The sequence below is a fragment of the Oratosquilla oratoria genome, chromosome 25, assembly GCF_046742065.1.
Source record: "Oratosquilla oratoria isolate Oo_2021 chromosome 25, ASM4674206v1, whole genome shotgun sequence".
NCBI lineage: Eukaryota > Metazoa > Arthropoda > Malacostraca > Stomatopoda > Squillidae > Oratosquilla > Oratosquilla oratoria.
In genome coordinates, this window is record NC_134801.1 from 31,707,530 (window position 1) to 31,722,135 (window position 14,606).

Here is a 14,606-nt window from a genome sequence, read left to right on the forward strand (position 1 = left end):
TCCGCTCGACCGTGGACCAGGAACCGCTGATGTGATCGTCGTTGAGGTGGGCCCCCCAGCCCTCCTTGGAGGCGTCGGAGAAGAGGAGGACTTCGGGGGGAGATGGGCCGAGGGGCATCCCCACAAGCAGGTTGCACGGGTCCTTCCACCAGAGAAGAGAATGCTTGACCTCTCCGGTAAGGGTGATGTGTTGACGGGTGTTTCCCCTTAGCGGGGACCACTGGGACTTGAGGAGCCACTGTAGGGGTCGCATTCTCAGTCTGCTCCTGGGTATTAACCTCTCGACGGAGGCCATGTGGCCCAGGAGGACTTGGCACTGTTTGGCCGTGAGGAACCCGGTCGATAGTGCCTGCACGACGAGAGAAGAGAGATTCTGGATTCGCTTCTCTACTGGGAATGCCTGCATGAGGGAAGAGTCCAGAACCATACCCAGGTACGTGACTCTCTGTCTTGGAATGAAATCTGACTTCGTCTGGTTGACCATGGAGCCCAATTTGCGGATGAAGGCTAGGACCGTACCCAGGTGGTCGCGGCATAGCTGGGCGGAGTGTGCCAGGATCAGCCAATCGTCCAGGTAACGGAGTAGGCGAATTCCTCTGGAGTGGGACCACGCTGAGACGAGTTTGAACACTCTGGTGAAGACTTGGGGTGCTGTGGAGAGGCCGAAGCATAGGCAGGTGAATTGAAAGGTGGTGCCCTTGTGGACGAAGCGGAGGAATTTTCGGGATGAGGGATGCACAGGTATTTGGAAATAGGCGTCCTGGAGGTCCAGCGACACCATGAAGTCCCCTTCCCTGATAGACGCCCTCACGGCCTCTGGGGTGTCCATCCGGAACTTCGTCAGGGAAAGGAACTTGTTGAGAGGAGACAGATCGATGACAGGTCTCCACCCCCTTGTAGCCTTTGGTACGAGGAATAGCCTCGAGTAGAAACCCGGGTCCGGAGTTGAGACTACCTCGAGCGCTCCTTTCTGAAGCAGAGTGGAGATTTCCTCCACTAGGGCCCGCCCGCGATCCGAGTCCGGATGGTAGTTGCTGACTTGGATGGGATAGGGGGAGAGGCTGGGGATGGTGTGAAAAGGAAGACGATAGCCCGCCTTGATGACCTGGATGGTCCAGTCCTCCGCCCCGGCAGCCTCCCATTCTCTCCAGTAGAGAGAGAGGCAACCTCCTATCCTGTGCGGGAGGGCAGGCGAGTTCCTAGAATTTCCTGCGTTGGGGTCCAGAGCCTCTATGATGTTTGCGCCCCTGTTCTCTATTGGGGAAGGGGCGGGGCTTTCCTGTCTGGGATTTGGACTTCGAATGGGGTGGGGGCCCGTCTTCCCGCTTAGGGAGACGAAAAGGCTGCCTCTGCGTCTGAAAGGACCGAGGGGTCGATGGGGGGGGTGGTCCTTGGCCTCGAGCTAGAGACGGCTGTTCTCTCGATGGCTCTGTTGTGTAGCAACTGGTTGGCGCTAGTGATTGCCGAGTCCACCATATCCGGGGGAATCAGCGTGTGGGTGAGCAGGGGGGCCCTCCTCAAAGGAGCATAAATCTCCCTGAGGAGGGGGTCACTGGGGTCCCCGAGGATGGTGTCTCTCCTGCGGGACTCGAAGTTGGCCCAGGACGTTGAGAGACCGGAAGCCTGATGCTTCAGGGCTCTGCTCGCGCTTGACAAAAAAGCCTGGAGGTCGCATTCTTCCTGGGGTTGTAGTTCGGGTAAGAACTCCCTCGCCGAGGCAAGGAGGCGTTCTAGCCAGGAGTTCACCGCCAGGGACAGAGCCAGTGAATGAATGTGGTCGCTGACTTCCCTGCCGGAGAGAAGGACGTTTCGTCTGCGCAGCGACTCGGCGTCCGCCTTAACCAGCTCTGGTAACCTCGCCGGGATCGAGGCTGCTCTGAGGGTTGACCCCGATGGGGTGTAGAAGCGCTTCTGGTGTTCCAATGGGACCGGAAGCCAACGCGCCTTCTCGGTCGTCCTTGTTGCGAGAGCGTCGGAGGCCTGGGCCATGGCTCTCGCCGTCTGCGTACTCCATGGAAGGTGGAGGGGAGTAGGCTGTGCTTTCTGAGAGTTGCCCGTCATGAAGATGTCAGACTCGAATGTGGCTTCCTCTTCTTTCGGGGGGCCCAGTCGATTCGCCCTCCGAACCCTCGCGAGGACGTCCGAGAAGGAAGGTGGGACCACCATCGAGGATTCCGACTGGGAAACGGGAGGGGAAAGGGAGCGTGGCCACCCCCTACGGCGCTGTGGACATCGTCGTCGGCGTAGGAGGGGTCGGCACGGGCAGAGAGGAACCTCACGCTACCATCCTCGTCACTGATGGGTTCAGGGGGGGGGCTGAGCAAGTGGAAGCTGGTCGAGGGGGGCCCTTGGGGGCGGTGACTCCTCACGAGCTTCCGTGCGGTGCACGAACCGCGCTTGAGAAGCGCGGAAAAATTCCCGTTGGGCCTCCATCTGTTCCTTCAACGTAGTGACGAGTGAACAGAGAGTGGGGAGGAGGTCCGGGGAATGTCCGCTTGGAGAGTCCCGCCTGGGTGCGGATGGTCCGGGAGACGCCAAGGGGAGACTGCCTCCTCTGGACGAAGCTGAGTCACCTACGACGAACGCGCGTGTGGGTACACCTCGGGCTTCCTGCCCACCGGGCATAGAAAGGGTTCCGGTGATGACCCGGCTCGTCTGACGATGGGTGGAAGGGGGACTGGGGGTTACCCGAGGAGGAGAAGAGGCTGACGCGCTCCGAATCTCCGAACTCGGTTCCTTTGTCCGTGGGGGGGTGGAGCTGCCGGGTAGCGTCGCGGGGCCGGCGGACGCATCCGGGAAAAAGCTCGTACCCGGGGGGTAGTTCGCGGGGGCCAGAGGCGCGTGCCCGTCGAAGCTAACCACCCTGTGGGAAGGAACAGGAGACAATTTGGCCTGAGACTGACTCGGGGCGGCTATTGTACAACCTTTCCGTTTACTACGCTTAGGAGGGGGGAGACAACTGCCCGCGTCCTCCGCCGACGTAGCATGCAATCATAGGCTTTTTTTTTTTTTTTTTTTTTTTTTTTTTTTTTTTTTTTTTTTTTTTTTAAATCGTGTATTTAAGCAAAAACTGTCCTTGTTTGAGTTTGGTCGGCTATGAGGGAGTCGGATGGTATTCATAGCTGTTGTCGGTAATTTTGCAGAGGATAAAAACGTAACTTCTCTGCGATCAAATTGCATGGAAATCACACATTTTAAAAGAAAATAGGTCAAATAATGCAACCATATGTTAATTTTTTATATAAAATCGTGCATTTCAGCAAAAACCGTTCTTGTTCGAGTTTGGTCAACTATGAGCGAGTTGGTCGGCAATTTTGCAGAGGATAAAAAAGTAACTTCTCTTTGATCAAATTGCATGAAAATCACCTATTTTAAAGAAAATACAGTCAAACCTCGGTTATCGAACGCTTCTGTTCTCGACCAAATCGGTTTTCGACCAAAAAGTTAGAGAATTTTACGTCTCAGAACTTGACCAAATTTCGGCTCTCGAACAAACCGAAAGAAGCCGAGCGTACCCGAACGCGGCTCACTCGCGAGCCGAGAGAACTCGAACGCTAAGGACGTTCTTATTTATGTAAATCTGACTTTTTTTCATCTTTGCATCGTGTATTAGCCCCTAATCATGGGTCCAAAGAAAGCAAGTTCAAGTGGTGAAGAAAAGAGGAAAGTAGTGCGCAAAACTATTGAATTTAAAAAAGAATTAATAGCGAAATATGAATCTGGCGTTCGTGTGTCTGCGTTGGCTAAGGAGTTTGGGATGGCGAAATCGACGATAAGCACCATCCTAAAAAATAAAGACCAGGTTAAAGCAAGTGATGTGGCTAAAGGATCAAGTGTTTTTAGCAAACAAAGGCCACAGGTATTGGAGGAAGTGGAGAAACTTTTGCTGATTTTCGTAAATGAGAAACAGTTAGCAGGTGATACTCTTAGTGAAGATGCAATTTGTGCCAAAGCAAGACAATTGTATGAAGATTTGATAAAAAAAGATCCTAGCATTATTCCAGAAGGGTTTGATTTTAAAGCAAGCAGAGGGTGGTTTGAAAAGTTTAAGAAAAGAAGTGGGATACACTCCATTGTTCGTCATGGGGAAGCAGCAAGTTCAGATAAGGAAGCAGCGGAAAAGTTTAAAGTGGAATTCGCAGATTACATCAAGGCCGAGCAATATGTTCCCCAACAAGTGTTCAATATGGACGAAACTGGACTTTTTTTGGAAAAAAATGCCACGAAGAACTTACATCACACGTGAGGAGAAGTCGTTGCCAGGCCACAAACCAATGAAGGATAGGCTAACTCTCTTGTTGTGTGGTAATGCTAGCGGTGATTTTAAAGTAAAGCCTCTTCTTATTTATCATTCTGAGAATCCAAGGGCATTCAAGGCTAATAATGTTATCAAGGGTAGATTGCCTGTTATGTGGAGGTCAAGCACAAAGGCTTGGCTGACGAGGCAAATTTGTACTGAGTGGGTGCATGAGGTGTTTCCCCCCGCCTTCAAGAAATATTTGGAAGAAAAGAATTTGCCACTACGCTGTTGTCTTCTGATGGATAATGCTCCTGCCCACCCTCCAGGTTTAGAAGAAGACTTGATAGAGGAATTTGATTTTGTCAAAATCAAATTTCTTCCTGCTAATACAACACCTTTGCTTCAACCCATGGACCAGCAAGTCATTGCAAATTTCAAGAAGCTCTACACCAAATTCCTTTTTCAACGATGCTTCGAGGTGACTAGTGACACGCAGCTAACCCTTCGAGATATTTGGAAAAATCACTTTAACATCTACCACTGCATCACCCTCATCGACAAAGCCTGGAACCAAGTGTCATACAGAACGATGAATTCGGCATGGAGGAAATTGTGGCCCGAGTGTGTGACGGAACGAGAGTTTGAGGGGTTCGTGGGCGCAGGATCAAGCACAGCTGATGTTGGTGCTGAAGAGGAAGAGGAAGCCCAAGAGGAAACTCAACTTATTGAAGAAATTGTCAGGATGGGCCAAAATCTAGGTTTAGAAATGGACAACAGTGATGTCGAGGAGCTAATCGACGAACATCGTGACGAGCTGACAACAGAAGAACTCCAGCACCTTCAGGAAGAGCAGAAGAAGACATTGACGGAGATGTCTTCTGATGAGGATGAGGGAAGGAAGGATGCCTCTACTGCTGATATCAAGGATATTTGTGCTAAGTGGAATGATATCCAGAACTTTGTGGAACTTTACCATCCAGATAAAGCCGCAAGCAGTAGAGCCGTTTATGCATTTAATGATGTTGTTATTAGCCACTTCCGTAAAGTTCTAAAAAAAAGGGAAAAACAAGTGACTCTAGATAGGTTCTTCATGAAAAGGAAGGAACACCCTGTGGCAACGTCTCCCCAACCGAAGAGAAGGGCGAGAGAGACGACACTTCCAGTCGACTTACCCGACGTTTTTATGGAAAATGATTCTCCTTCGAAAAATTGATGAAAATGTGCTTTTGTTCACATGATCTTGTACTGTATGTTACTCTATGTTACTAACAATTTTATGCCCTTTTTTCTAATTTTTTTTTATTGTATCATAACCTTTAATGTTCTGTATGTTTCAGTTGGTAAAAAAACATACGAAATGTTTGCATTTTGTTTTTTTTATACTTTTAGATAGGATATCTTTTATTAAAATAAAACACATGGTCTATTTCTACCCTTTTTTATTTATGGTAAACAGTATACAGTGCAGTTTATGGTGTAAAATAGTAAAAAAAAAAATTAGAAAAAGTTGTTTTTTAGACTTGGAACGGATTAAAATTATTTACATTGATTATAATGGGAAAAATTGTTTCGGTTTTCGAACAAATCGCTTTTCGAACAGCCTTCTCGAACGGATTATGTTCGAAAACCGAGGTTTGACTGTAGGTCAAATAATGCAACCATATGCTAATTTTTTATATAAAATTGTGCATTTCAGAAAAAACTGGACGGTATTCATAGCTGTTGTCGGTAATTTTGCAGAAGATAAAAACGTAACTTCTCTTTGATCAAATTACATGGAAATCACACATTTTAATGAAAATAGGTCAAATAATGCAACCATATGCTAATTTTTTTTTTTTTATAAAATTTTGCATTTGAGCAAAAACCGTCATTGTTTGGTTGAGGTCGGCAATTAGTGAGTCGGATGGTATGTGGTTGGTAATTTTGTAGAGAATAAAAACTTAACTTCTCTTTGATCAAATTACATGAAAATCACACATTTTAAAGAAAATAGGTCAAATAATGCAACCATATGCTAATTTCTTATATAAGATTGTGCATTTCAGCAAAAACAGTCCTCAAAACTCCTCATCACTCATTCTTGCTAACCGTTCATACATCCTTGTCGAGCACTGTACAGGTGTAGCAGTTTTAGAGGGTTCAGTGTGTTAGGTGTAGTCAGTAAGAGATATAGAAGAGTGTTAATTGAGAGGATTGGGGAAGAGCAGTGTGTGTTTAGGAGAGGAAGAAGATACATAAATCAAGTATTTGTAATGAGGCAGATATACAAGAAGTTTTTATCGAAGGTAAGGATGTCTTTGGGGGTGTTCATGGACTTGGAAATGGTATATGGTAGGGTAGACAGAGGCAATGCAGAGTGTGTTGTGCATAAATGGGATAGTGGGGGAGTCTGTTGTGGGTGATTAAGAATTTTTGCTTGAGTAGTAGGGCTTGTGTGAGTGTTGAAAATAGAGTGAATCATTTGAGGTGAAGGTGGGATTACATCAAGGTTGTGTTGTAACTATGGATTTTCATTATATATAACAGTGGAGTGATAAGGGAGGTAAATAGAAGGGTACTAGGCATAGGTTTGAAGTTACCAAGTGAGAGTAAAGGGGCATGGGAGTTTAGCCATTTGTTGTTTGTGAATGAGATTTCAATTGTGGCTGATTCTAAGGGTAAACTAAAGCAGTTGTTGTTGTCGTTCCCTAGACTGTCTGTCTGAGCATTCCCATCTTCCCAAGGAATGCCATGGCCATACCAGGGTTTTCCTACAAATCCGTTATAGTGTATGTTGTGTTGTTCGTGTGCATGATTGTATATAATGCAGTCTTCCATTATGTGTTGAATAGTATGGGGTGAAGTGTTACATCCTGGGCAGTTGTCCACAATGCAGTCATCCAGACCTCTTCAGTTAGCTTAGAAGGGCTAAGTGGTGGCCGCACTGCAGTCTGGCCAGGTGGACTCTGTCCTTTTGTTGGATAGAGGATTCAGTGGGATGGATATCAGAGGGTCTGGCATGCAGCAATGTGTTGTCTTTTAGTGTGTTAATGGAGCAGTGAGTGATATGATTATGAATATGTTTCCGGAGGCTGGTAATTGGTGGTTTTGGAAGAAGAGAAGAGAGTATTTGTGTGTGATATAGGTATTTGGGTGTTTTTTTATATTTCATGGTGTGTGTGGGTGTTATGCTATGTAGTGCAGTGGGTTTGCCATGTTTGTGGAGGCTGCAGGAAGTGTTTGTGTGCCTCTCATGTCAAAGTGATCCTTGACTTTGAGGACTTTTGTTTCATAGAGTAGATGGTCTGTAGGTGTTGTTTATGTGCAGCCTGTAATTGTTTTTAAGGCTTTGTTTTGTATGGTCTGAAGGGTGTTGATTTGTGTCTCACTGAGATTAGGTTCCCATGCTGGACTTGCATAATTCATCACTGAGCATATGCATTGTTTGTATATTGTAGTATGAGTTTCTTTGTTTTGTCCAAATGTTGTTTCAGTGATTGATTTAAGTGCATTGAGTCTAGGTGTGCATTTATTTTTTATGTTTGTGATGTGTTGTTTGAATGACATGGATGTATCGTATGTTACACCAAGAATTTTCGGTGTGTGTGTGTGTGTGGTATTAGAGTGTTGTTGATATAGAGATGAGGTATGTATTTGTGTTCTTTTGTCCAGTTGGTGAGAAGTGTTGCTGTAGATTTGGCTGGGGCTATTTTGAGTCTGTAATGAACCATGTGTTGAGTGTATCAAGGTATGGCTGTATTATTTCTGCAGCTTTGTCTGTGTTACAATGTGTACATGTGATTGTTATGTCATCTGCATAGGAAGAGATTTGTATTTCTGAGGTGTCTGGTGTGGGTATATCATGCATGTATAGATTAAAGAGTGTGGGGGATAGAACTGAGCCCTGTGGTACTCCATTCTTAATGTTTCTGGTGTGCGATGATTGGCCATTATATGACACATAAGCATTCCTGCCTGCCAGATAATTGGCCAGCCATCTTTTGGTGTTATTGTGCATGTCTGTGTTATATATTTTGTTTGTTAGATTGTGGTGGGGGATAGCATCAAAAGCTTTACTAATGTCTAATGTTATGAGAAGTGTTCTATGATGGGGCCTATCTGAATTGATGCCATCTAAAATTCTTTGCGTGAGGTTTATCAGAAGAGTGTTTGTGGAGTGTAGTGGCCTAAAACCGTGTTGTGATTCAGCAAGGGGAATATGTGGTGTGATGAGTTGAAGTATGAGGCATTAAATAACTTTGGAGGGGGTGCAGAGAAGTGTGATTGGGAGGTGTGATGTTGGGATTGTTGGGTCTTTATTGGGTTTTGGGATGGTGATTATTTTCCCATGCTTCCAGATTTCAGGTATAGTGTTGTGTGAATGGCTGTAGTTTGCAATGTTTGTGAGTGCATGTATACCTTGTGGTCTAATGTGTTTTAGGTGGATGTTACTTATGTTGTCAGGACCACAGGCAGATGAGTGCTTGAGGTTATCTATTATGTGTTTTATCTGACTGTCTATGAAGGATGTATAGCCTGAGTCTGTGTGAAAGTCTTTTACATCAAATAGTGTCGGTGTCAGGGTGAGAAGTGAGATGGCTTGTCTGTGCAAAATGATTTATGAGTGTGTTTGCTTGTTGTCTGTTTGAGGGTAAATTACCTGTTGTTGTGGTTATTGCTGCGTGAGAGTGTGTTGTGTTCTGTTACTATTGGATAGTGTAATGCTGTTGAGTGTTTTGTACAATTTGTTGGTGTTTGTTTTGTGATCAAGTGTATTGACAAACTTTTGCCAATTTTGTGTTTTCTGTTCATGTATTTTATTGGTAATCATAGTGTTTAGTGTTTGTATTTGGTCTGCTATGTTTTGAAGGATAGGTGTGGGGGGTATTGTGTTTAAGTGCATCTCATTGTCTGATGAGGCCTTGGATTTCTGGTGTGAAGTTGGGGTTGTGTGATTTTCTGTTGCCCCAAGGGATGTATCTCTCGTCTGCATTGTGGTCCCCAACTCTTGGGGTTCGGGGGTGGTCCCACAACAAAGACGCTAAAGCAGTTGGTGATGAAGCTTGAAAAAGTGTGCAAAAAGAGAAAGTTGAGAGTAAATGTGGATAAAATTGGGCTAATGAGATGTACAAAGAGTGATGAGTATGACATGTTGGATATGTTTTAGGTGAAAGGCTGCAGTAAGTGGAGAGCTTTAAGTGCAGTATTCCCTCTCATATCCAAATTAATTGTGCAAAGGGTAATCTGGATATATGAAGTAATTCTCTTTTTTCCTCCCTCCCCCCACATACACATACACCATACCACCACTGCTCCAAATCTTAAATTTTCAAAGAATTTTATAAGGGATAAAGTGGTCCTTGGTATATAGATAGACATGATAATCATTTAATAATAAATGAGAAAGTAAAAACATATGGTCTGTATGACAAATGTATTTGGAGAGGGGGTATCAGGTCGGTTTGGGATGGATGTAAGTTTTGACTTGACTCCCCTTTTTAAAGGGAAAAAGGCCTTTATGGCAGTGTAATATTTGATGATTATATTGATAACATATAGCTATATATGCATGCATAGATATACCAATGGCTGTTTCCCCCGTGCAAGGGAGGTAGCCAAAATACAAAGGCATAAAACCCACTCCCACACATTCCATCCCCATATACTCCACTCTTATCTTGGCTCCTCCTCATCCAGGAGGAGTATATATACAGAGGTGGTTTAACATTCAGTTGTATCATTTCATCTGAATCACATATTACATTAATAGCAGAGAGGAGTCACAAAATATGATGTGCTGCTGCACACATTCAAGTCAACCATGACAGTTATTAGTTGGGTTTATCCCCAGTGCTTCACTACATGGAACAACCCCCCCCTCCTCCATCCACTTGAGAAATATACAGATCAGACAAGAAGAAATCCCACGTGACTGCATCATTTCTTTTATCCATTTACAGCTACCTTCCACTCACACCTATTTTTTGCCCTTTCACTTTCTTCTTCCAAAGACATTCCTCATGCATCCTTTAAGGCAGGTGTTCTTAACCCCTTCCATACGGTGCCGCACACGTAGGCGTCATGGACTTAGATCTCGGTGGCAGCAGCCAATGCCAGCCGTACGACGTGTCGTAATAATACTCGCATCATAAAATATAGTCACCGCTTATATTGATCGTTCTCTCTTCACCCGTGAATTCTGATAACCATAGAAAATGCGATTACAAAAGAATTAGAAAGAATGTCATTATGGAGGGGCGACTACAATATATATAATCAAGACGCCGATATGGCAGCCTCGTGAATACACTCGCTCCCCATGACGCCTACGTGTGCGGCACCGTATGGAAGGGGTTAAAGTAGTGCCTCAGTACCCTCAGGGGATATCGAAACTGGTTCTTGGGGGTATCCAAAGAGGCATCCTGGGAAATATTAAATCAATAATTTGTGAAAGAACTATACTTTATTAATTTATTTACTGAAAATAGAAGTAGAGTCCCTAGAATTCAGCTGTTTGTTCATAGCCATCCTTTTTTCTCTTTTTTTTTTACAATAATTTAAAAGTTAAAAATTGGGAAGCAGTAGGCTTAATATTGGAGAAGGAATATCAGGTCGGTTTGGGATGGGTGTAAGTTTTAACTTGACTACCCCCTTTTTAAAGGGAAAAAGGCCTTTTGGTATGTATGTATTTGAAGTGTTTTTTGCCCAGTGCATTAAAGTAATTGATTTCTCCATCCATCCCACTATTAGTTTGTATATGTAGCTAAAAGTACTTGCACATTGCCAGCTTTGATTGTTTCAGCATTCACATAAAACATTCTCGCATTCCTGTCTTCTTCTAGTGCATAACTTCTTTCTTCTTCATCTTTTACTTCATCTTCTTCCATTTTATCTTCTTCTTAATGTACTTTTTAGTCAGCTTTTTTTTTTTTTTTTTTTTTCTTCTTCATAACCCATATGATGTACCTATTTTCTTTATAACTAATCATTTTGTGAATGGACCACAAACATCAATTAGTTCACCTGTTTTTGCACGCAGTTACTTGTATTGATTTGTGCACTTTATGACCTCTTTACTGTTTGATCCTTAGAAGATTATTGTCTTTATATGAATTGCATTTCAGCTCCATGTAAGTGAAACAGAAAAGAAAGTCTGGAGAAAAAGAAATATGATAGGAAGGACCCTAATTATGAAGGATTTTTACCCCTTATAAGTGGTTGGACAAGGATGTGAACATGTGAAAATTAAGTCATTATTATCATATAGCATTACAATTGTGGTTTTATATACAGTAGTAAACTTTTTTTTAACTCTTTTCAGCACACAGATCAGTTTGCAATCTCATGGATTGAGTTTTTTATTTAGATTTTTATTTTACTTAAAATCTTAAGTTGCCAAAATCCCTTAGGTTTCTATATTTATGGTCTATTTGTCTTGAGACTTGAAAGGAAACAGAACTTAAGGATAAAATGACTTGAATGTAATTGTTGTGGAAGCATTATTTATATAATTGATATAATACACTGTATTTTTTCTTATCTGTTTATTCATGTATTTATTTTTTATGTATTTATTTATTTATCAGGTTTTTGTAGTAAAATATGTGAGAAAGCTTTAGGAAAAGGTAAGGATATATTTTGGGCCTTTATGGATTTAGAAAAGGCCTTGACAGGGTAGACAGGAAGGCACTGGGAGGTTTTTACAGATATATGGGAACAAGGGAAAGCTGTTAAGGGCAGTCTGGAGTTTTTACAAGAGCAGTGGAACCTGTATTAGAATTAGAAATGGAGAGAGGGAGTAGTTTGAGGTAAAGGTGGGGCTACATCAGGTATGTGTCATGTCACCATAGCTGTTTAATGTGAACATGGATGGGATGGTGTGGGAGGTAAAGGCGAGGGTATTGGGCAAGGTATTGGAAATGGTTAAAGAAAATGGAGAAAAGTGGGAGGTGTGAATGATACTTTGACACCGCCCAAAGGGATTTCTCCCTATCTTCTTGTTTTCTGCATGAGGGGATGGAGGAGGAGGGGGGAGGGTCACTGATTAAGTGAAGCAGCCTTGCTATGGATATGTTGTTTCTTGCTGCATTGCTTCTGACCAAGAGCAGTGGGCAGGATACAAGGATGACCCACCATCCTCCATGAGGAGCTAAGATGAGAAGGAGGAAAGGGTGGTGGATGGGAGTGGGTATATGCCTTTTGACTTTGGCAACTTCCCTGGTAAGGGGGAAAAAGTCCTTAGTATATAGATAGACTTGTTTATTTATTCATTCAATCATTATTTCATTTTACTCTTGTGTGATGTTCCCTACTAACAAAACTTTGAAGAAAAATTAAATCAGGAAGAGGTCCTTTAATATCTTGGTGTTATGGTTTCATAGGTGGTTAGCTGACAATTTATTCTTTGATTTACTGTTGTTGCTCACAGATAACAGCACAATCTAGCATCTGGCGGAAATTTCAAGATAAGGGGAAGATTTTCAATATCCACCGTAAAAGGGGGTATAAAATGACTCAAGACCAAAGTCATGCTCAGCTATTTATGGTAATAAATCTTCCTTCTGTTGTTGTGAAATAGGGGACTAAATGCATAAACATTTATGTGTTTTCCTCTGCAGGTGCATATACTGTATATGCTTCAATTTCTTCAAGTATTTTTTTGTGTGTTAAACTTGTCAAATCTGTTTTGTGTTGAGCAGCTTTCATCTTATGTTTGTGGTTAGCTTTCAGTTTCTGTATGTGGTAAATGGCTTTTGTTTATTGTTTGTGGTAAATAGAATTTTGTTTTTGCTTGTTTGTATGTTAGCAGAACTATCCAAACATTTTCAGCTTTGTTTTATGCTTTCTCAAAATCTGTAAGCAATAATATGCATGTATATATATATATATATATATATATATATGATTGATATATATATATATATATATATATATATATATATGATTGATATATATATAATATATATAATATATATATATATATATATAATATATATATATATATACACACATATACATATATATACATAAGCATAAGATAAAAGAAGCAAAGAGGAGAGCAGATGTGAAATGGGGTAAGAGTATGACAAAAAAAAAATGAAAGCAATAAAAAGATGTTTTGGAAGGAAATTAAAAGAGAAAAGGGAGGTGAATCAAGTAGAGAAGAAAAGGTAAAACGTGCAGATGGAGAGATGATAATGGAAGAGAAGGCAGTGAGAGGAAGATGGGCAGAGTATTTTAGGGAGTTGCTAAATGTGAACATAAGAGAGGAAGAGAGAAAGAGTTTGAATGTGTTTGGATGAGTTGTCTGAGAAGTATGATGGCAGTTACTAGGCTAGATAGAGTGAGAAATGAGGAGGTGAGGAGGAGAACAGAGGTGGAAAGGGAGTTGGGAGATAGGGTTGATGAAAGAGTATTAGGATGGTTTGGACACATGGAAAGAATGAGTGAAGGAAGACTAGTAAAAGAGGTATGGAAGGGAGATGTGGAGGGAGTGAATATGAGGGGACGTCCTAGGATGAGATGGATGGATGGGGTGAAGGGGGCTTTGGGGAAGAGTGGAATGTCTGTTGGGGAAGGACAGGTTAGGACAGAAGACAGGGGTGAATGGAGAATGGTTGTATATGGATGATGATGTGATGCATGAGGTGGAATGGGCGGGGGGATGGGAGGTGAGGTAGTATGTGTGAGCAAAATTTTACACAGCCCGAAGGGATTTCTCCATGTCTTCTCCTTTTATGCATGGGGGGACGGAGAGGGGAGGTCGCTGATTTAATGAAGTGGCCTTGCTGTGGATGTGCTGTGTCTTGCGACACTGCCTCTGACCCAAGGCAGTGGACAAGATGCAGGGATGACCCATCTTCCAGGAGGTGTTAAAATAAGAGAGAGGGTGGAGGGGAGTGGAGTGTATTTAGGGATGGAATGGGTGGGAATGATTTTATGCCTTTTTCTTTTTGGCTACCTCCCTTGAAAGGGGGAAAAGGCCCTGGTATATGTATGTATTTATGCTAAATGTGAAGGATGATAGGGAGGGAAAGGTAGTTGCAGTGGGAAGCGCTAAGAAAATGAGAGTGATGAGTGAGGAAAATGGAGGAGAAATAAGAAAGGATGAAGTGAAAGCAGCTGTTAAGATGATGAGAGCAGGTAAGGCACCTGGTCTGGATGGATGCCATTCAGAATGTCTGAAAAAAGGAGGTACAGTTATGGTGGACTGGCTGGTGAGGTTATTTAATGTTTGTTTAAGAGAGGGTAGAGTGCCGGAGGACTGGAAGAGTGCCTGTATAGTCCCACTTTACAAGGGAAAGGGGGACAAGTGTGAGTGTAGTAGTTCCAGAAGGATCACCTTGTTGAGTGTAGTTGGAAAGGCTTATAGGAGGATTGATTG

The 14,606-nt window shown here is 43.0% G+C and overlaps 1 protein-coding gene across 14 annotated transcripts in view; it reads left to right on the top strand.

The window, feature by feature from the left end:
- Nucleotides 1-14,606, top strand: part of Vps13D (vacuolar protein sorting 13D) — a 250,150-nt gene that overhangs the window by 161,138 nt on the left and 74,406 nt on the right. For 11 of the 14 annotated variants that reach the window (XM_076208559.1, XM_076208564.1, XM_076208561.1 and 8 more), the window contains one exon: nt 12,651-12,767. The exons of the other annotated variants lie outside the window; for them this stretch is intronic. In XM_076208559.1, the coding sequence (XP_076064674.1) occupies nt 12,651-12,767 (117 nt within the window). The remainder of the gene's footprint in view (nt 1-12,650; nt 12,768-14,606) is intronic. 14 annotated transcript variants of the gene reach the window in all.